Source organism: Panthera pardus, unplaced genomic scaffold, assembly GCF_024362965.1.
Source record: "Panthera pardus isolate Hobbes unplaced genomic scaffold, ASM2436296v1 HiC_scaffold_17, whole genome shotgun sequence".
Lineage (NCBI taxonomy): Eukaryota > Metazoa > Chordata > Mammalia > Carnivora > Felidae > Panthera > Panthera pardus.
The window spans coordinates 142,041,646-142,062,716 of record NW_026526732.1 but is presented as its reverse complement, the minus strand read 5'-3'; the positions used below and the strand labels follow the sequence as shown (position 1 = coordinate 142,062,716).

General features: G+C 39.8%; 1 protein-coding gene across 3 annotated transcripts in view; it reads right to left on the bottom strand.

Moving 5' to 3' along the window:
• Positions 1-21,071, bottom strand: part of KIF6 (kinesin family member 6) — a 385,916-nt gene that overhangs the window by 333,341 nt on the left and 31,504 nt on the right. The window contains exon 1 of one of the 3 annotated variants that reach the window (XM_053905057.1): positions 4,278-4,523. The exons of the other annotated variants lie outside the window; for them this stretch is intronic. Within the exon in view, the coding sequence (XP_053761032.1) occupies positions 4,278-4,303 (26 nt within the window). The 5' untranslated portion in view covers positions 4,304-4,523. Of the gene's footprint in view, positions 1-4,277; positions 4,524-21,071 lie in introns of those variants that run through there. 3 annotated transcript variants of the gene reach the window in all.

Genomic DNA, 21,071 nt, shown 5'->3' with positions numbered 1-21,071 from the left:
GGAGCAAGTGAAAATTAAAGGACCAGGAAAGGAATTAGAGAGACACGCAGCAGGGGAAAGAATAAAAGAGAAGGGTACAAGAGGCAGCAGAGATGTGGAAACTAAGAAGAGTATCTTAACAGATAAAGTCCCCTCCCATGAAGAGGCTGATGAAGAGTCAGACAGACCCACGAGTCACTGACAGACTGATATCATCTGACCACCCCCCTCAATCCTTCACCATACAGACCAGGAGCCATCTTTGAAAAACACAAATCAGGCCAACCTCTTAGCAATCATTCACCATAGGAGTATTTTGATTTGTCAACCTAGTAACCCCAGTCATCCAAAGATAGTACAACTCCTTACCTTAATTGTGTTGGTGATTTTGCCACCCCAGGAAAGATTTAATAAATAAGAGCAGAGATAACAAAGTAAATCAAACCCACACTCTTTGTACTTTTTATGGAATATGTTTAAAGGTAATTTTCACATCACTGGGCTATTCTAGGTATGTTTATTTAAAGGGTATGAAATACTTAGAGATTATGATTTCAATTTGACACATGCAATTGATTTCAGACTTGTGATATTAAATTGGAAGGTGTAAGAACATTTGATTTAATTTTGGAAACAGTGTGGAAATGTTTAACAGAGGTTGAGTTTCTACATGTATATGTTTGATCATTATTTTTTTTAAGCTGCTTATGTTCTTAGAATGATTTGCTTGTTAGGTTTGAAAGTCTGCCCCACTAGGCAGTTGAGCTACTTGAGAAATCAGAAAGATTAAATGTGTAAAAGAGGTTTAAAATGTTGAAGGGAACTGAGTTACCTAAAGTGGGATCAGAACTAATCGTTGAGAGAAATTTCAACTTTTAAACTTGAATTAACCAAATGTTAGTAAAATACAATATGAAAGAGCCTGTTCTTATTTTTACACAATAATGACTTGATTTAAAAATAGTCATAAGATTTGTAGGTTGAAGTAGGTTTCTGAATGCACAGCTTTAATAAATTAAAAATTAATTTAAAACCCAATTAAATGTCAGAAGTCCCTTTTAAAAATTCCTCTTGGACAATAAAAGGCTCAAACTGAAAGTAAGCTCCAAGAGAGCAGGGATTTTCTCTGCCGTGTTTACCCCGGTGACCTCAGAGCCTAAACCAATGTCTGCAAATAGCGGGCAGTCGGAAATGTTTGTCAAATGAATACATGCATGTAGGATTTGAGCTGGGAATCCATCTGCAGTTTCTTAAACCTCAACTTGGTATCACTCAGAAGATCCAATTAGAGCAACCAGTCATGCCGACACTGGTGGCAAAGCCTGTGTTCTAGGATATGCAGATGTAAGGAAATGCAAATGTTGGAACAAGATTGCCAAGGGACGCTGGGGGAAATAAGGACTCTGAGTATGGGACTGTAAGAATTTGTTCCCTGACCAATGACTGGAGATGGATGATGGGGAAACACAGAAGCAGGGAGCTGGGCTGTACATTGCAGAGTCAGAAATAAAGCTAACCAGCCTCAGGGTTCTCCCGGAAGGATGGCCCACGGGCGACTGACACCAAAGCGGAAATGTGGCCAGCTGCATGGCATTGGACACGTAGAAAAGGTCGTAATGAGTGCAACATAGTCAGTTTTAGATATGGCTGTGAGAAGCCCTAGGAAAAAGTACGCTGATGAGAGGAATTTATGAAATATAAAGATAGCACAAAGCAAGCTGCAGAGGGTTTTGAAGGGGACGGGGCTGAGACAGCAGAGTAGACCATCACCTCCAAGACCTGAACCAGGAAGGGAAGTAATGACAAGGAATGGTAAGTAAAAAGTTGGAGACAAAAGTCTGAAGAAGTAACTGCCTTTTATTTTCTTGTTTAAGTTGTGAGATTTGGCTTCTCTTAAGGATGCAGACTGAGGAGAACATTTTCTAATGACTGCAAAAGAGGATGAGGGGGAGGCGAGGAAATTACATCAGATGAGGAAGCACAGTTTTACAAAAGAAATCTAAGTCAATTCAGTGAAAGCTGCTAGAAACTTCCACAAATGAGCCAATAAAAATGTTGAAAGATTCATCCCTGGTACCTGGTATATACTAGGTACTACTTATTCTATGAGCTGAAGATACAGCAGTGACCAAGACAGACAGGTCCCCTGTCTGCATGGGGCTTATGTTCTAGAGGAAATGATTAGCATCAGAACTAACACCAATTTAAAAAGTAAAATAAGTGCTGTATACAATATAATTCCATGTGGTGAGATACAGACACATAATAAAGCAGAGGAAGGAGACAAAGAATGAAAGGATTTCTTAAGATTGTTGGGACAAGGAGGAACAGATCAGAGAGTCCGGCTGGCATTTCGGGCAGTGGGAGACAGAAAGCTGAGAAAGGAGAGAGGATGCTGGGGATCCTGGAAATCATGGTCTCTGGAAATCTCACTCTGCCTCAGACAATGGCATGACAATTACCTCTAATTTCCCCCACTTGATGGCAGCCTTGATTCTGAGACTAAAAACTAAACGGCTTCTTTTTTACCCCCTTAGCATCTCAGATGGTCGCATGTGGAAAGAACCACCGTTACAGGTCCTCTCCAGGCATTCTTAAATAAATCTGGGTCCTCTGGACCCCAAATGCACCATGTTTTTCATGCCAGTCGACTTCACATAAAAGTATGTGAAACATGTTTGGCAGTGGGTTAGTTATATACAGAAGAAACGTGAGCTGGCTAGGAACAAGATCAATTACAAGCACAAGAAATCTAAAGGAAAAAAAATAGCTAAACCACATTTCTTTTCCTCTTCTCTAGCTTGAGTTGAAGTTGTGAGGGTAACTAATCAGAGAGACCTTTTTGCATTGCCTTTCAAAACCTGAATAAATCCTTTGTCCCCTGTGTGATTTATTTTAAGCTTAGAAAATTAGAAAAGCTAAGCATTCAACAGCATCTTAAATAACCAAAAGCAATTTCCTTTAAGTCGCGTCTTCAAATTTTGAGTGATCACTGGATGAGTTCAAACAATGACTCATCCAACAAAAGCATGTGACTCTGACAAACTAAACTATTTAGAACTTTTGCTCTAGAATGCAAAGGGCCCTCAGAAGTCTCTCCCTACTGAACACCATACCTTCCCACAGAGTGCAGAGACCCAGTAACTCTAGGATCCCTGACAGTAAGTCATTCAGCCTCTGCTTGAATACTTCCTGCGATGAGAAGCTCATAACCTCACAAAACATCCATTTCACTTTGTGTCAAATTTCATCACTACACAAGCCTTCCATACCCAAAACTGCAGGGACACCTCTTGGAAACTCTCCCTAATCATCAGGTCCTCCAAATTAAAGTAATTATTCCTTAAATCTCTCAAATAAGAAACACAAATGTGGGGCGCCTGGGTGGCTCAGTCGGTTGAACATCCGACTTCGGCTCAGGTCATGATCTCTTGGCTCGTGAGTTTGAAACCTGCGTGGGGCTCTGTGCTGACAGCTCAGAGCCTGGAGCCTGCTTCAGATTCTGTGTCTCCCTCTCTCTTTGCCCTCCCTGCTCGCTCACTTGCGTGCGCACACTCTCTCTCTCTCAAAAATAAATAAACATTAAAAAAAAATTTTCTTTTAAACACAGATGCAGTTCTAACCCTCTTCCACTACAGTCTTAGGTAATATTTAATATTGATCTCAATGTAGTAAAACAATTCTGGAAATACACATTAGTTAAGCTCCTTTTCAGTAATGAAAAATGGAATCTACTAAAAACCAAATTTGCTTGGAAAAATACCTAAAATTAAAAAAACACTGAAACATTTATTCCTAAGATTAAACATTTAGCACTTGGGACTGCACCATAAAAATCCTTATTTTAGTTAATGTCTACAAAGTAACTTGAATATTTACTTTTCAAAATAATTTATTTATTTTTACTTAACACCTGTACGTTTGATTTATGAAATAGAGGGGAAATATATTCTCTTAAAGCATTCGCTTAGATGTTACAAGAAGTTGCGAAAACAGACCTGGGGAAAAAAAAATAAATGAGAAAATCTAACAAAACAAACCGAGTTAAACCTTTCAAAGGTCACTTTTTAAATTACTTTACAAAGCGTCCATTATGTAAATAAAGCTCTGCCCCACAAGACATGCTACGTATGCCCCCTTCCACCATTCTGATTCTGAGAGGAAAGGCTGAAATCACTCGGAGGGGCTCCTCTCTTTCCGAATTCTAACATTAAATACTCCTCCGTGAGCGTTTTGCGAAGCACCCCCGCACAGATTTATCCGAGACGTAGAGGCTCTCCACAGAAGTTAAAACTGACCTGCGTAATTCATCTCTGTGCCACATCGCGGAGGTGCTGAATCATTTCCTTTGCTTTAAAATATTTTCCACATCTCACACAGGTCCATTCTCAGTTTATTTTCGTTTGAAAATGTTGCTGTTCATTCCTAGTCAGCTGCTTTTAAAACTTTAATTGTAGCAATAAACCCTCAGGAGTTTCTTCTGTAGCGTGACTTATCTCTGTCCTGCGGGGCACTCAGGCTCTGTGCCTCAAACAAGATGTTAGGAGGTACAGTTCCCAGGAACAGACTAGATGTGCTCAGAGGTGTGCCGGCCCCCTCCGGCCAAGCAGCGGGGAGCCTGCAGGGGCAGCTGGTGGTCAGGCCAGGCCAGGGCATAGGTGGCAGGTGCCGGCTGAGCGGGCTCCTGGGCACCTGGGCCCGGACCCAGCACACTCAGACTTGTGCAAATATTGCCATTGATGGCAAACTACATGTTGTTTGCTTCTCTGCCCTTAAAAGTGCCTTTCTGCCTAGCCCAGGCAGGAGTGAGGTGAAAAGCAGATGAGCCACTCTCCTGGAGACACTGAGAAGGGGTCCTTTAGTGGAAAAAGCAAGCCCCGGCCCCAGCTTAGGCAGGAAGAAAGTCCCACTCCGTGGCAACGCTCTGGGAAGTCCATGGGGCTCTGCCTCCCTCTTTTCATGACAGTGTGTGGTTGTTGCCCGCTTCCCTGCACCCAAGTCTGTATTTGTCAGCTCGGGCCACCGTAACAAAATACCACACACTGGTTGGCTTACACAACAAACATTTATTTCTCACAGTTCTGGAAGCTGAAAGTGCAGGATCAAGGTCCAACAGGGTTTGGTTTCAGGTGAAAGCTCTTTTCCTGGCTTGCAGATCTCTCTGCCTCTGCCCCATGTCCTCACATGGCCAAGAGAGAAAGATCTCCCTCTCCTCCTCTTCTGACAAGGCCAGAGTCCTATCACATTAGGGTCCCACTCTTATGACCTCCTTTAAGCTCACTTTCCTCCTACAAACCCTATCTCTAGATACAGTCACATGGCAGTTAAGGCTCAACAGATGAAGGAAGGGTACACAATTCAGTCCATCGCAGTAGACAAGAAATGGATTGAATGGAAATGAAGCAGCTCATAAAATCTCCAAAAATTTTGGAGTAGCAGACTGACAAACTAGGCAGAGAAGTAAACGGAAGCTACACATGCAGAAACATTCCCAAACTACGCCCAAAACCATTTTGACGATGTTCCCACTGCTACCACCGGATGCCACAGCTGGGGTTATTGGCCTATGTGGCCTAGAAAACCAAATTCTGATGTCGTGTCTACTGTCACCACCATCAGCCACGGTGCTCACTTTTCCTGCCTCTGTCAGTCCCAGTTCAACATCCCAGATATCTGGTTAAGTAAGCCTAGGTCAGAAGCCAGCACCCTCGCTGAGAGGGATGCTGAAAAGGCAAGATGTGGCATTTTTTCTTTATCTGTAATACAACACAGGTCCTGCCTCCTACCAAGACTCAGATGATTCACAGTTCTCTAGACGTAAGGAAAAGGTTCAAATAACACTCCTCCAAATGGCAAAAACCCAAGCAATTATTATTTCCTATTACAGATGGTAAGTTAATGGTTGGAGTATATACATAATTAAAACAAAAGTTTAGGGGCGCCTGGGTGTCTCAGTCGGTTAAGCGTCCGACTTCGGCTCAGGTCATGATCTCGTGGTCCGTGAGTTCCAGCCCCGTGTGGAGCTCTGTGCTGACAGCTCAGAGCCTGGAACCTGCTTCAGATTCTGTGTCTCCCAATCTCTCTATCCCTCCCCCACCTGTGCTCTGTCTCTCTCTTCTCAAAAATAACTAAACGTTAAAAAAAATTTTTTTCAACAAAAGTTTAATGAAAAAACATTTTGATTATAGCCATGGACTCTAATACTGTCTCTCTCTTCTATTTTACATCTTTAAAAAATTCTGATCATACACAAGTAAATTGATTTTATAACTTACTAGATCAGGAATTGCCAGATGAAAAACACAGGAGTAAAATTACAGTCAGGAGAAATGAAAAACATTTAGGAAGTGACCCAATTATCAGTGAGAAAGGATAAAAGTGTCAGCTAGGACACTAGACGTGGGACTAAGACACCAGGAGCAGATATGAAATGCTTCAGAGGGAAACACGGACAGGACCTCCCGCTTAATGAATGTTGATTGGGGTTACAGAGAAAAAAAAAGAATAAAGATCAAATCTAAAATTTCTAGTCAGATAAAAACTTATCCCTTAATTAAATTAAGCTCTTTCACTGAAAATGTGGTTACATCATTAGTCTGCCTAACAAATTTTCGAAGACTAACAATAAAAAGTTAGCTGAAGTCTTAGACCAGGGAGGAAAGCCAGGGTGAAAAAGTCAACACAAGGGGCCAGGCCAAAAAACATAAAATTGATATCAGACATGTATAATGCACTGTCTTTCTAGGAAACAGGAAGTTTGGAGAAAAGAAAACTTGAGAAAAATTTTAACCAACGGGATAAATAGAATAAAAATAAAAAGTAAATAAAATATGAAATTAACTTAACATTTGTCCAATAGTTTTAGTAATTCTTTATTGATTTAATATTCTGAAAATTTAGGAATATACCAAAATGAATTTATTCACAAAAGATTACAGAGAAAAGAAATGTGGAAATTAGCCTATAAAATTTTTCCCACAAATCAATAATATAAACTCAACCAACATGCCTATGGCACAACAAGAACAACAAAAAAGCAAAGAGGGTAGGTGTCATAAACTAGCAATCAGTGAGAAAGAGGTTGATCCTGAGCAAAATGCAGAAAGAGATTACCATATGGCTGGTTATTTGCTTCCCTGAATTTTTTCCTCTACCAGGTATGAGCATCATGAAGGAAGGAGCTACGACTTATTCTTTCATATGTCTATGGTATACACAGTACACAGAATGGCACATAGGGTGTACTTCAGAGATATTGGTGGAAATAAATTAGACTGAGCTGAACTGAGCAAGCTCATTAGGAACAAACCTTGTGAGCCAAGTTGAAATGTAAGCTGAACTGAGTAACAGAGTTGGACATATCTGTAAGTAATTTCAAAGAGATGTGTTTAATATCCACTGACACACAGACCTCTAGTGGTGTATCCCTGGGCTATATGCATGGATTGTTCCAGTTTTAATATTTTTACCAAATACAGAAAATCAAGATGGTACGTACATGAAACACACTAATGACTTGGGTCTGAGCAGTAAAGCTAACATACTAGATAACAGAGTCAGGATTTAAAAAAAAAAAAAAAAGCTGAAAAGAGGGACCACACTTAATGACAATAACTATAAAAACAACAGAGATCAATAGAAGTCCTGCAGTTCAATAATAACAACAAACAAACCCCTGGTATTAGTACAGGACAGGGAAATGTAAAAGGACTAAGACCTCCAATTCTGCCATTATGGCTACCCAGAGTGCTTGAAATCGCTCCTTCTAAAACCTACTTAGAAATTTTGGATAAAATATAATACAAACCCTTTTAAAAGCACAGCTAAATTTGCAAAAAAGAAAAAAAAAAGTAAGGAAAATATCCCCAGGGACCAAAAACAAAAAAGTAAATGAAAAACAAAATAAAAGTACATGAGCTGGGGTGACCCCAGGAGTGTGGGGGTAGGAAAAGAATGCTGGTATCGGTAACCAGGGTTTAGGCAAACACTAGGAAGTGGGTATTTGGAAATGAGATTCCTTATAAACCTGGGCCCATCACTAAAATAACAAACAAGAAAAAAAATTCATATTCACCTAACAGAATAGGAAATGGTAAGGAAACTTGTCTATCTCTGCCTGAACTATGAGTAGGAAGAGAAAAGTCTTCCTTCAACATTTGTAATCACTGACCTATTCATGTACATAAAAGAGGTATAATTTACACTACCCAACTGGTCTGTAAATCTCAATTCCTGAAACTAACACAAAAAGTGGTTTGAAACTGATGATAGCCCCGGGGCAGCAGGAAGGGGCAAAAATAAATCTAACCTAGAGTGACATGCCTTTCATACTGTAGTACAGGATTCCAATGAACAAAACTCCACTGAATATGAGCTCACAATCCAAAACAACAAAGCCCACAAGAATACAATCTGCCAGGAAAGAGTCAGTGGATGTACCAAAAGGCAGGTCCCCACCTACAAGAGCTTTAGACATACAGACTATGCAATAAATGTGTTCAAACTACTAAATACTTAAGTAATAAAAAATATTAAAATAGCAAGACACTATGAAAAGCAAGAACAGATAGGAAAAGATGACTGTGTAGTACTTCTAAAAATGAAGATATAATCATTGAAATTTTAAAAACTCAGTGGAAGGGTTAAACAGGTTCCACATGGGTGAAGAGGTTCCACATGTCCTCCATGTCCACATGGAGGGACACCATTATGAAACCACAGAACATATATACAAAGAAAAGCTCTCAAAAACAATGCAAGAAAAGACATTTCCTGAAAAAGACCAGTTAGACTAAGACAGACTTCTGAAAAGCAAAAGTTAAAAAGTGATGGAATGATTATCTTCAAAATACTGAGAAACAGAGCTGTTGACCAAGAATTCCATACTCAGCTACTACACAAATCAAATGAAATTAACACTGAAAGTGGGAACCATTCATAGACCCTTGTGAAAGAATTACCAAATGATGTACTTCAGGAAAAAGGAAATTCATACCAGAAAGAAGTGAAAGAAAACAACACCGAGCAAAGAAACTGGGAAAATATGGGGAAATTCTGTATTTTTTTTTTATAAATAACATTAATGAGGACTAATTTGAATCATATAAAAACAAGGTAGAATTAAAACATTTAACAATGAGAAGATAAAATGGAGGGGAGATATGATTAAAGTTAATCATGCAGATCAGGAGATGAGAAATATTAATTACAGACTTTATGAAGTATGCTTATAAACTTTTATTGATAACTACTAAAAGAAAAGAAAGACAATATAAAATTTCCAGATAAGAAGTAGAGAATGAGTAAGGACAAGTTGAGTAGCAAAAGAGAAGTCAGAAAAAGAGGAGGACAGGTGTGTCTGGGTGGCTTAGTTGTTAAGCGTCTGACTTCGGCTCAGGTCATGATCTCACGGTCCATGGGTTCAAGCCCTGCATCGGGCTCTGTGCTGACAGCTCAGGGCCTGGAGCCTGTTTCAGATTCTGTGTCTCCCTCTCTCTCTGCTCCCCCCACCCCCCACTCATGCTCTGTCTCTCTCTCTCTCTGCTTCAAAAATAAATAAAAAAACATTAAAAAAATTTTTAATTAAAAAAAGAAAAAGAGGAGGACAAAGAAAAAGGCACAGAAAAAAGACAAGATAAATAGAATGTCAAGATGACAGACACAACTGCAAATAGCAGTAATCACTAAATTGACTACAACTTGGATGACAAAGTAAAAGTCATCCATATGTCATTTATTAAGGAACATAACCGAGATATAAGAACATAGAAAATTTGAAAGTAAAAAGGTGAAAAATATATTTTTATATATCCCACTTAGTGTAAATATTCACACATTTTGTTGTTATTATATCAATGTGCTTGATTACTGCATGCCGGCCCAGATCCTTTGGTGCTGTTATATAATATTCTGTACATGTACTGTGGGCTTTTAATATGGGCCCAGATGAGTTGTTGTTTTGTTTTGTTTTGTTTTGTTTTTCAAATAGGCTTTAGGATATAAAGAATTGTTAGAGATAAAATAAATCACTACATAGGATCAAAGGAAAGCTTCTCAGGAAAATGAAGCAATTCTAAACAACATAATCTCCAAATATATAAGGCACAAATTGACAGAATTACAAGTAGAAATACACACATCTGGAAGTTTTTACACACTTCCCTTGGTTCTTGATAGATCAAAAAGAAAAAAAAAAATCATACAGATATAGCAAACTTGGACCACAATGTCAACAAGCTTGAATCAAAGGGCAAATATGGACTCCAGAATGGAAGTTAATTAGCTTTTAAGACTTTAAACAATCTAAAATTGATCGTTGGAATTGTGCATCAGGTGGAGAGTCGGGTCAAACGACCTCTAAGATCCCAACTAACTCTGGGATTGTTTAGTCTAGTTTCAATAAATATTTCATTCAAAGATTTAAAATCGAGGCTTTTTGTTTCTTTTTTTTCAGAAGTGGGTAAAGCTCTAGGATGAGTTATAGCTTGAGGTATAAACCTCAACATTCCCACTGTTTTCCACTTTGAGTTTGGTGTGGGGTGGGGATCACCAAGCTAAACCCAAAGAAAACTTCAGGGGTGTAGTCCAAAGGGAACCAAATCAAACAAACCAACAATTCTGCACAAATTCCCATGAGCCAAACCACCAAATTTCACTCAGCAACAAAGACCTACATTAGACCCTCCTCATCAACCGAAGCCAAATTTTCCTAAACCTCAGACATGTCAAGGCACTGTTCATTTTGAAAGATGAGCAAAAAACTACATTTCAAAAGAATTAACTTGAAACTATTCAAGTTTCTGTAACATTTTGGAGTCTTTATAATACATCATTTTGGAGTTTTTACAATGGAATAAAATTAGAAGAAATAAATCATACAAGGCCCCAGTCCCCTCTGCCAGGCAGCAATATTTCCTCTCAGGCATTCACCATGGGGAAACAAAAAAGAATTTGCGTATTGCTGTTCAACAAACAAATGACAGCAGCATTCTAGAAGGAAAAATAAATAACAAAGCACATGTTGAAATAATATAATGGGCTAAATTTACAACTAACATCTTTGTAACGACAGACTTGGCCCAAACATCAGTCTGTATATACAATTATAGTTCTACTGTTATAAAAACAGATAAGGACAAAAGGGAGCCATCATTTAATTGGTTCATACTGTACCTACTTGTGTGGAAAATAGTGCTGTGTGCTGATGTATGAATTTACATTTACAAATTTATGATATCTCAGTGTCCCTTTTTAGAAAGTCCAATTAGTTTGTTTACCTTATATCATTTTTAAGGGAAGCATTAGGGAGGTATTATCTTCACTGATGTTTACCTTACCACCAAGGGGTGGGGGGCGGAGAGGGCAATGGTGGGAAGAAGGCAAGGAGGATGGAAGAAAAGTTAACAGAAGAATCATCTATCTCATGAGCTTCTAGATCCTTTCTACATCTTAAATGTCTTCAGGCTTTTATACATTGTGTCGTCTCTCTGGAATACCATCCAGAATGCCCACGTTTGTGAATTTGAGATTAGTTTTACAATCATTCTATAGGTATCACGTGGCAGGGTTTCTTCTCCTACATGGAAGCTATTAATAACATAATAGTATATTTGACGAAGTTCTGGCATCTCAAATAAAGCAAACATAGTTGGTTTTAATTCTCCAAGGAAACCATCAGTTCTTTGGGAGCACACATAGCATATGAATATTTGTCCGTTTCCCCACTGTACGGGTGACAATGCTTTCAGTGGGTATGCACTAACTGGTTTAGTAGACTGGCCTTCAAAAAACTTAGAGTTTAATAAGATAAATAACTGGGGATAAAAGATGAATAAGATAACACCAACAGAAGATCCATAGAAGCATACGTAAAACCGTAGAAAGGAAACGGTCAGGTATTATTTAGTGGGCAGATTGTGGTTCTTGGTAGAGGAAGACCAGATGGGCTTACCAAAGAAGACATTACTCTAAAAACTAAAAGACGGAGAATGCAATAAACCAGGCTGGGGACAAGCAAACGTCCCAGCCTGCTTGATACCTTGACAAAGTCTAGAAATAATTGCCCATTAGGCAAGCAGCTTTGTTAACAAGAGCAGGGTAAGAAGAGACGGCCGATATAAGTAACGGGCTGAGGTAACTATAGAAATAGACACTGCCAATCCATAAACATGTATTTAAAGCCATTTCTTGCCGGCACCATTCCATCAGGTAAGGTGAGGAAGACAGGGGACACTATAGATGAGGAATGCGCAAATGAGTAAAACACAGACCTTGTCCTTCATATTTCCGTTCGCTGTACAGGACACAGACAGATAAACACAATTACAACATGAGAAGTGCCATGTATCAAGTATCACAGGTGCAAGCAAAGGGTATATATACTGCTGTCTGAGAGAGCAAGAAAAAGCTCTTAATAAATGACTTTAAAAAGTAACTCAAGACGTTTTCAAATAACATAACATTTATATGGCTCATAACATTTGAGCATTGAAACAAAAATCTGATCATCTGATTTGAACACAATTACCGTAATAACGGAAGAAAGATCTTCATAATGTAACTAAGCTGTTGCCATATTTCAGACGGCTATGCAATTAAAAACAAAAACAAAAAAAGAAACCTTCACTGCTCTGTTTACAACAAACTGTCAACACTAAATACTTCATCCTAGGAACTGTGTTCTGTTTTGTCTTGTTTCATTTCCTGGCCCTTGTTCACGTATCTTCTCACATGTAAAAACAGCCCCTGATGATGCACCTTTTCATGCTACAAAAAGTAGGAGAGGACACTGTTTAGCTAAAACTTTAAAAAGGTGAGTCTAGAATCTTTCCATCCCCAAAGAGTAATTGTCTTTTCATTTTTCTCCCTTCCTCAACTACCCCTTCTTCTCCCAGCACCTGAATCACCCAGCAAGAAATACACAAAACACCCAAAGCCAATGTTCCATGTAGAATATCAGAGAGCCTGGGCAAGGCAGGCAGGAGATTTGCTACACCTCACTCCCTCCCTTCCTTTCCCAGTTCTGCAGAGAAATGGACAATCAGCTGTTTCATCCCCAGTTCCGTAGACTGGAAATGCAATTTATGGCTCTGTGACAAAGTCCACTGTAGCAAAGCCAATAGCATGCCCCATGGAATTCACTATAATGGGATTTTAACTGTATTGGCATTATGTATAAATTCAAGGAAAACTACATCCCGGGGAACAGTGAATATCGAAAAAGCTACAATTTAGAAGTATGGAGTTAAGAAAATTCACTCCTCTTTTCTTTCAAAGGGAAAAAAATATGTTCACAGAGGTGAATTAATGAAGCTCTGTCAATTCTCTCATTCCACAGCCATTTACGAATGCCTACTACATACCTGACACTGCCTGAGGCACAGGGAATGCAGCAACGAACAAAAGAGAAAGGGGCCCTGTTCTCATGGAGCTTCCGTTCCAGTTGAGGGGAGACCAACAGTAAGTAAAACAAAAAAGCTAAGAAAGTGTCAGCACTATGAAGAGAATGAAAATAAGGCGACACACTAGAAAGGAATTAGATACAGAACTTTAGGTTGGGAGGCCTCTCAGAGGAGGTAACATTTAAGCTGAGATCCGTGTGACAAGGAGGAAGAACACTGAGGCATGAGATAATGGGTCCGAAGGCAAGAATGACATTGACTTATCCCAGGGACAGAAAGAAGGCCACTGTGGTTGAAGCAAGGAGAAGGAAGTAGATCTGAGGGAGCCAGCACAGGCCAATTAAGGAGGGTTTTATAAGCAATGTAAGGGAACTGGGTTTTGTCCAAAGTTCAATGAAGAGCCTTTGTAGTACTGTAAACAGGGAACTGGCTGGACCTGATCCACATCTTTAAAAGTCCATTTTGGCTACCGAGTGGTGAATGGACTATGAGTGAGCAAGAGTGCAAAGAATCGGAGAGCTGCTGCAACAGTGCTTAGGGCAGCGTCTGTGAAGACGAAGAAAAACGATTGATCTGGGAGATACTCTCAAGGTCAGTGGCTGGGGCTTGATGATGGGACATGAGGAAAAGAAACCATTGGGAATGACTGGAGCCATTTACTGAAACAAGAGCAGCTGAAGGAGGATGGATCTGGATGAGGATCAAGACTTCCCTAAAACATGGTACCTTTCAGATGACCACTAAATATTCAAGTGGAGATGTCAAGAACATGATCAGATATAAAAGTCTGGAGTTCTGAGGAAAGATCAGAGCTAGAGATACAGATTTGATAGTCAGAAATATAAAGACTATATTCAAAGCCATGGAATCGAATGAGATTCTAAAGGAATCAAGAGAAGAACTGGTCCAAAGATGGAGCCCATCAGTGTTAAGGGCTGGCGGAGAAAAGGAGGTGAAGAAGATAAGGAACTGCCAAGTGGGTGAGGGAGCAGGATAGTATGTGAGTCCATTTGGGCCCTCTGGGAAGGTGATACCAAGGTGAGATTAGACATACAAGAGAAATATAAAGGAGGAGGGGCAGGAGTAGATGAAGAGAGTTTCAGACCTTATGTAGGTTTGACATCTATGAACAGGAGAGGGATGGGAGAATTGCAGAGGAAGTGCTTCAGACCACAGCTCAGTTTTAAGAGAGATTTGGCCTGGCCAGTGGGGACTTTCTGATCCAATGTATCTACTGGAGGAATTTCACGTAGCAAAAGAATGTTCCAGTTCCAGTTCTAGTACCCCTGTCATGCTCAGTTATTCTCTGGGAGCATTCCAAGGAAGTCTGGACTGTGTTTCCACTGTGTTGGATCTAAGGGTATGATAGCTGAAGGCTTCAAGTCAGCTATAACCCTGTAGAAGATTCTCATGAAGGAAGACCTAAATGATATGCCTCCACAGCCACCACAGTGTGACGTTAGATAAACCAACAGTAAAAGAGTGTTTCAAAGAGCAGGAAGAAGTTTGCCCTGTCAAATGCTGCTTAAAGATCAAATAACACACGGATGGGCATATGGTCATTGTTTCTGACAACACGGAGGTCACTAATGACCTTGACCAGAGTAGTCTCAGAAGGGCAGAGAAGACAGAAGCCCATCTGCAGAGGGTCAGAGAATGAACAGAAAGTGAAGGAGTATAATCAAGAGGACAGATAACTCTTTTCAGGTAGTTATGCTGAGAAAAAAGAGCAGAAAAAATGAGAAAAGGCTAGAAGGGATATGGGTAAGTGAGGGCATTGTTTTATTTTAAGATAGAAGATACTAGAAAATACTGAGGAGAATGATCCCACAGATTTGAAAAATCAACGATGCTGCACAAAAAAGAAAGCTGTGAATACAATATGCTGGAGAAGACAAGAGAAGAAGACCTCAGGAAACCAATGGAGGGCTGACCGACCTCTGGCAGGGAGAGGGGAGCTCTGTCTACCATAACAGGAAGGAAGTCACAGAGTTGGCTACAGATGCTGGTAGATATGGTGGTAGGAGGATAGTGCGTGTCTCATTGGGTCTATTTACTCAGTGAAGTATGAAGAAGCTGAGAGAAGGAAGAGGGAAAGGAATATAGGAAGCTTGAGAAGAATTAAACTGGGAAGCGGTCATCTCTGAGAGTGAGAAAGCTAACGTACCAGGAAAGTGTAGTAGGACTCTCAGGTACACCAAGTGCCTACTTGAGGTGTGTGGCATGAGTTTATGGTGAGACCAACCACTGCGATGTTTTTCTCTAGCAGTGTCAGAGGCCTAAGCATAGGCATGGCGTAGGTAGATGGTTTAGGTTCAACAAGAGAAGGGGTTTTGCTGAGTACATGGCAGAGAAAGAGGTGGAAAGATAAGTGCGTTTCTTGGCCATGGACCCCACCCTACACGGGGCTCAGCAGTTGTAAACAGGTAAAACTGATGGCAGGTATACTGGTTGAATGGCTATAGCTCTTTCAACCTTCCAGACCCTTAGAAAAACTTCTACTCCTTTTCTTCTCCTCCATTTCGGCAATCTCCGTACTTACTCTTCCTTTGTTGCTAAGTGAACTCAGAGATAACAAAATGTAATGCAAAAGTCTGCTGTATAAGTGCTTGTTTTAATTGATTTTAATGACTTTTTTTTTTTTGGAAATTTTGTTATTTTAGAACGAGGGTTGGGTTCTAAAACATCACTGAATTTAAATACCCCTCATTTGGATGGCAGACAAAAGAGCCCTTCAATGAAAATAAACAAATTAGCTCAACATGACATTTTCTTCTTAAGCCTTTGCCAGGACAATGGAGTAAATCATATTTGGTAAGATGTTTAGCTTAACAGCTCTGTCTAGATCTCAAACGTACGTAAAATGGTAATTTTTTTAAAGAAAAGATACCACACATTGATCTTTTCCTGGCAATTTGCCCCCAAAAGTAGGTGCAACCAGAATTTCCCTATTTGAGCAAATCTTTGAAAATGCACTGAAGATATACCCTCTTCAGGGCGCCTGGGTGGCTTGGTCGGTAAAGCATCCGACTTTGGCTCAGGTCATGATCTCATGGCTTCTGAGTTCAAGCCCCGTATCGGGCTCTGTGCTGACAGCTCAGAGCTGCTTCCAATTCTGTGTCCCTCTCTCGCTCTGCCCCTCCCCTGCTCGTGCTCTGTCTCTGTCTCTCAATCTCAAGAATAAATGAAACATTTTTAAAAATTAAAAAAAGAAAAAGATACACCCTCTTCACACAAAAACATTTGACCAGAAAGATGCTACCTACACCAGTCAGTCACGTGGCCAATCTGAAATTTTTCAATAAGCAGCTCTCTCTCACAGTCTTAAAGCCACAATTTGTTTCAGAATAGATACAACACCAAGGTAAGCAGTTGGAGAGAATATAAATGATTGCTTGTGCTCACAGATTTGAATTTCTGATCAAATTCCCTAGTTTGGCAGTTGAAGTCCGCGATAATAATGGGGTTCCAGGCAACAAGAAGAGAAAACTGCCAAGAAACTCTGGCCTTCTCTCATGACCCAACCGCCCACATTAGAAAAAATGACTGGGAAGCAAATTTGTCAAGAACAGGACCTTCACTACAGAATAACCACCCAAAACCCGAACTATAAACAGCCACTCATTCAAAAGCACTATTTTTAACAAGAGCACCTGAATCACAAATTGTGTGTTTTTCTTCTTTGACTCCTAAAAACCAAATGCATTTTTCAAGTTTGCATATACCTGAGACCAGCGTAATTACAGGCTATCGTCCTGTGAAGTTTCAATGATCCAAGAATCCCAAAGAGACTGTAAGAGAGCTGTTTCTTTATTCTCACTATTTTAGCATGAAGAAATGAGTCTACACTTTGGGAAGCTGCTGTGTTGGAAAAAACGTGAACTGCCAAATAAGTCAATCCAGAAGCAGCATAGTGTAGCAACTGAGGGTACCTAAGAGTCCAGAATCAACACACTGCAGCTGCACTCAATAGCAGCTCCACAACACAAGGCCAAGAGGATGGAAAATGTGACAGGTTACACCACAGAAGAGGCTGGAGGACAATGAACAATGAATAATGGGTGGTGACTGCAGGGGGCAGGGCAGAAGAAGACACATCCCCAGCACAAAGCAGACAATAAAACGATGACCATGTCAGCTCTGGGAACGAACTGACAGGACCAAAATTATGTAAAAACTAGGTCACTGTGAGAAATGAATACTAACTCCTAATGTCAGGCTCTTAAGAAGAAAAGAAGCTAAATGTGAGCCTTTGATGAGTTCCTATTTTAAAGAGACAACTTAGTTGTGGGCAAAGAATTTTTTTCTAATAGGGCTGAGGATAATAAGTAAAATTTGAACTTCTTATTTCTTAACATCAAAGGATATCATTCTTCCAATCTTTCCTGGGTAACAGAAAAAAAAAAAAATCACTATCTTTTGAAGTAGTCAGATAAAAGTTCCAGGTGGGGAGAGAGCACTGGCAGTAATTTGATCAATCTATATGTGTCAACAACATGAGTTAATGTTAATATATTTTGTTATTATGAATACTTCCAAAACTGATGAAATCACTATTGCTCATATTATCATACGTGGGTATAGCGTGGTGGTTAAGATCGTGTAGTCTGGGGCCAAGCTTTAATCCTGGCTCTATCACATATTAGCCATCTTTGCAGGTCACTGAGTGTTTCTGTGTTTCACTTTCTCTTCCTCTAGAATAAGGATACCATTTGTGATTACTTAATTGTATACATGAAGGGATTAAAATAATTAGTCCATGTAAGTGAGGATCCCAACAGGAGATAGATGGTACACTCCATTCACTGAGGTCCTGTTTAAAGAGATGTGGGGCACAAGAAAGAGTTACTGAAACGTGGGACTTGTAGTCAAGTATCTGACATCACCTCCGGGCTTTCAAGTACAAAGGAAAAGAAAGATTCTGCAACCCAGAAGGAAAGAGAGTTACAGAGAGTAGGCTGCCTTGAGAAGTAATTGATCTTCTTCAGTCTAAAGAAAACAGCCAACCCAAGGTGAGCTTGCAGGGAGGAAAGTACTGGGGGGAATGTCTGACCTCTCTGTCCCTTCCCCTCTGATCTCTTGCTGGGCCTTTCCATTGGCTGACACCACACAGAAGCTGGAGGGCAGGAAGCAGGTTGATGAGCCCACCACACAGGCCCCACGATGGGGCGAGACCAGGTGAGAAAGGGAAGACAGGAGATCTGGGAGAGGAAAAGAAGAAATCTAGCTCAAGCACTCCTACGTACTAAAACTATCTGATGATTTGATGCTTCTTTGCTTCTACGAGTCACATTAACTGTAATTTATTATATCATACCAATCAGTACCAATCCTAAGATTAATTCCAGCTAGACTGCAGCTCAAGATTCCTATCACCTTATTTTCATTTTGATATAGACCAGAGACCAGAAACTCATTATTTACTCAACTTATTATGACCCAGGAGAACAGAATGAGAAAAGAAATATCACAGGAACTAGTTGTAGGCTTTCTCAGATTGCGCCCACAGGAAGCTGCGACAGTATCTCATGACCAAGCCAAACCCACGTCTGAGATATATTCTCCAGAGCTTTGGGCTTCTCCAGCAGAACAAATGGAGTCATGAGAAAGCAAACGACTGTATAATTGGGCTTTTTATTTATCATGAATAAAGACTATCTAATTCTGAAATATATTCCCTGCAGGAAATGCTTGGAAATAGCAACCTGACACACACTTTCTTATCACTGAGAAATATACTATAAACAAGATATAAAAATACTGAAATTATGAAAAAGTTTATTTTTAAGTGCAAAATGTAAGAATTAAATATCAGGTCATGAAATGCTGCTGTCACATAGTTTAATAATAATACACATTTCCATATACTTTTGGTCACAAAGCCAAACATAAGGTGCCATTTTAAATGTTAACAAATCACATTTTTATTATCTAATTAATTCCAACCACAGGACAGCATGCATCATTTAGCAAATGGGGAAAGGTCAAAACATATCTTTGTATTTATACAATTAGAATATTATTAAATTTTTATTAGGTACTTTATAAGGTAACATTTACTAATACACTGATATAAACTAAGATAATACTTCCTTTTAATCTATATGCCAAATGATTACACAAAAGCATCTCTAAGGGGGGTTTCAGTGCTATATTATGGTGAAAGAGAAGTGAATCTAAACAGGTGGTAAACACTGATATAAGGTACTGATACAACCAAGACTAGGGAAATAGGCAGAAGGCAGTTCTGGAAAGTCTTACATGGGAGGCCTCGAATAAGGGGCTTAAACTTCAATCTGTAGACAACAGCAAGTCACTGAAGGTTTTCAGCTCTGATTGTTTGGACCGTGAACCCAAACTGCAGAATGACCAGGGGAAGGGAGGAGTTAGGGCTGGACGCCAGCTGGAGGAGCAGGAGGGCAGGCCTAAACTGCAGCCAGCGTGGTGAGTGGACAGACAAGGGCAACCAGAAAGAGAGAGTGAGTGAGGCACAGGGAAAGCCAGGAAGAAGGGAGGGAAAAACAGACTGTGAAGGAAGAATGGACAGGACTGACTGACTGAATATGGAGGACAAGGGTAAAGGTGGCTCGAGATGACCTCAAGATGTCAAGCATGAACAATGCCATGACATTTGGGAGAGAGATCAGGAGGAAGGGCAGGTGGGGGATGACTGCATTAAGGTGATAAGCCAACAAAGGGAGAAGAGAAGGCCATCCCGATGGAAAAGGCCATAAGCAGGAGAAGACGCAGGGACAGAAGGCCATCTGCATAGTTTAATCCATAGACGGAGACGTGAACTTCAGCGAAGAAAATATACAGACAGTATCATAGCGATAAGGGCTGGAAGTAGGATTTCCAGTTAAAATAGAGGACACCCCATTAAATTTGAATTTAGATAAGTACAAATAATTTTTTTAGTATAAGTATGACCCATGCCACATTTCGGACATATATGAAAACTTTATTCGTTACTTATCTGAAATTCAAATTTAACTGGGCACCTTGTATTTTCATTTGCTAAATCCAGCAATGCTAGTTGGATGTGAATTAGGAGACAAGCTTCTTCGAGAGGCAGACTGAACTAGAGACAGAGGCCTGTGTGGTAAATTTAGTTAAGAGAAACCCAAACTTAAAACTAAGGAAAATGAGACTTTCTATGCTTGATTTTTTTTTAAACCACCTAATTTCCCCAAAGTAGCCGTTGCCATCCTTTTCATAACATGATGGCCGTAAGGAGACACGCGGCATTTTGGTTTAATGTAAGGTCACTGGACTAGGCCACTCAGAATCATGCTCTAGAAGAATTTTATTAAGGAAGTTTCACACTTGCTTTCTTGTCTGTCCTTCTAATCTCAGAGAGGTTGAAAACATCAGGTAAATTGCCACACAACTTTTGCAATATAAAATTATGATATACAACTCATCACCGTGAGGCTTTAACCACATTTGAACATGTTTACAGTTCAAATAAAACATGTTATGTGGTTTTATATGTCTAACAAAGAAGACTGATGGTTATATCACTGAGATATTTCTGAACCTCTGTTCATTATTTTGTCAAGTAATCTCTAAGGGGAAATATTTTTACCATAGCCACACTTTAATAAATTTACTTGAGGCTACTTAATATACAACTCTATTGTGTTCTTACTGTTCCTTAAAGGATTTGCAGTATGTGAGGTGAAACAGAAG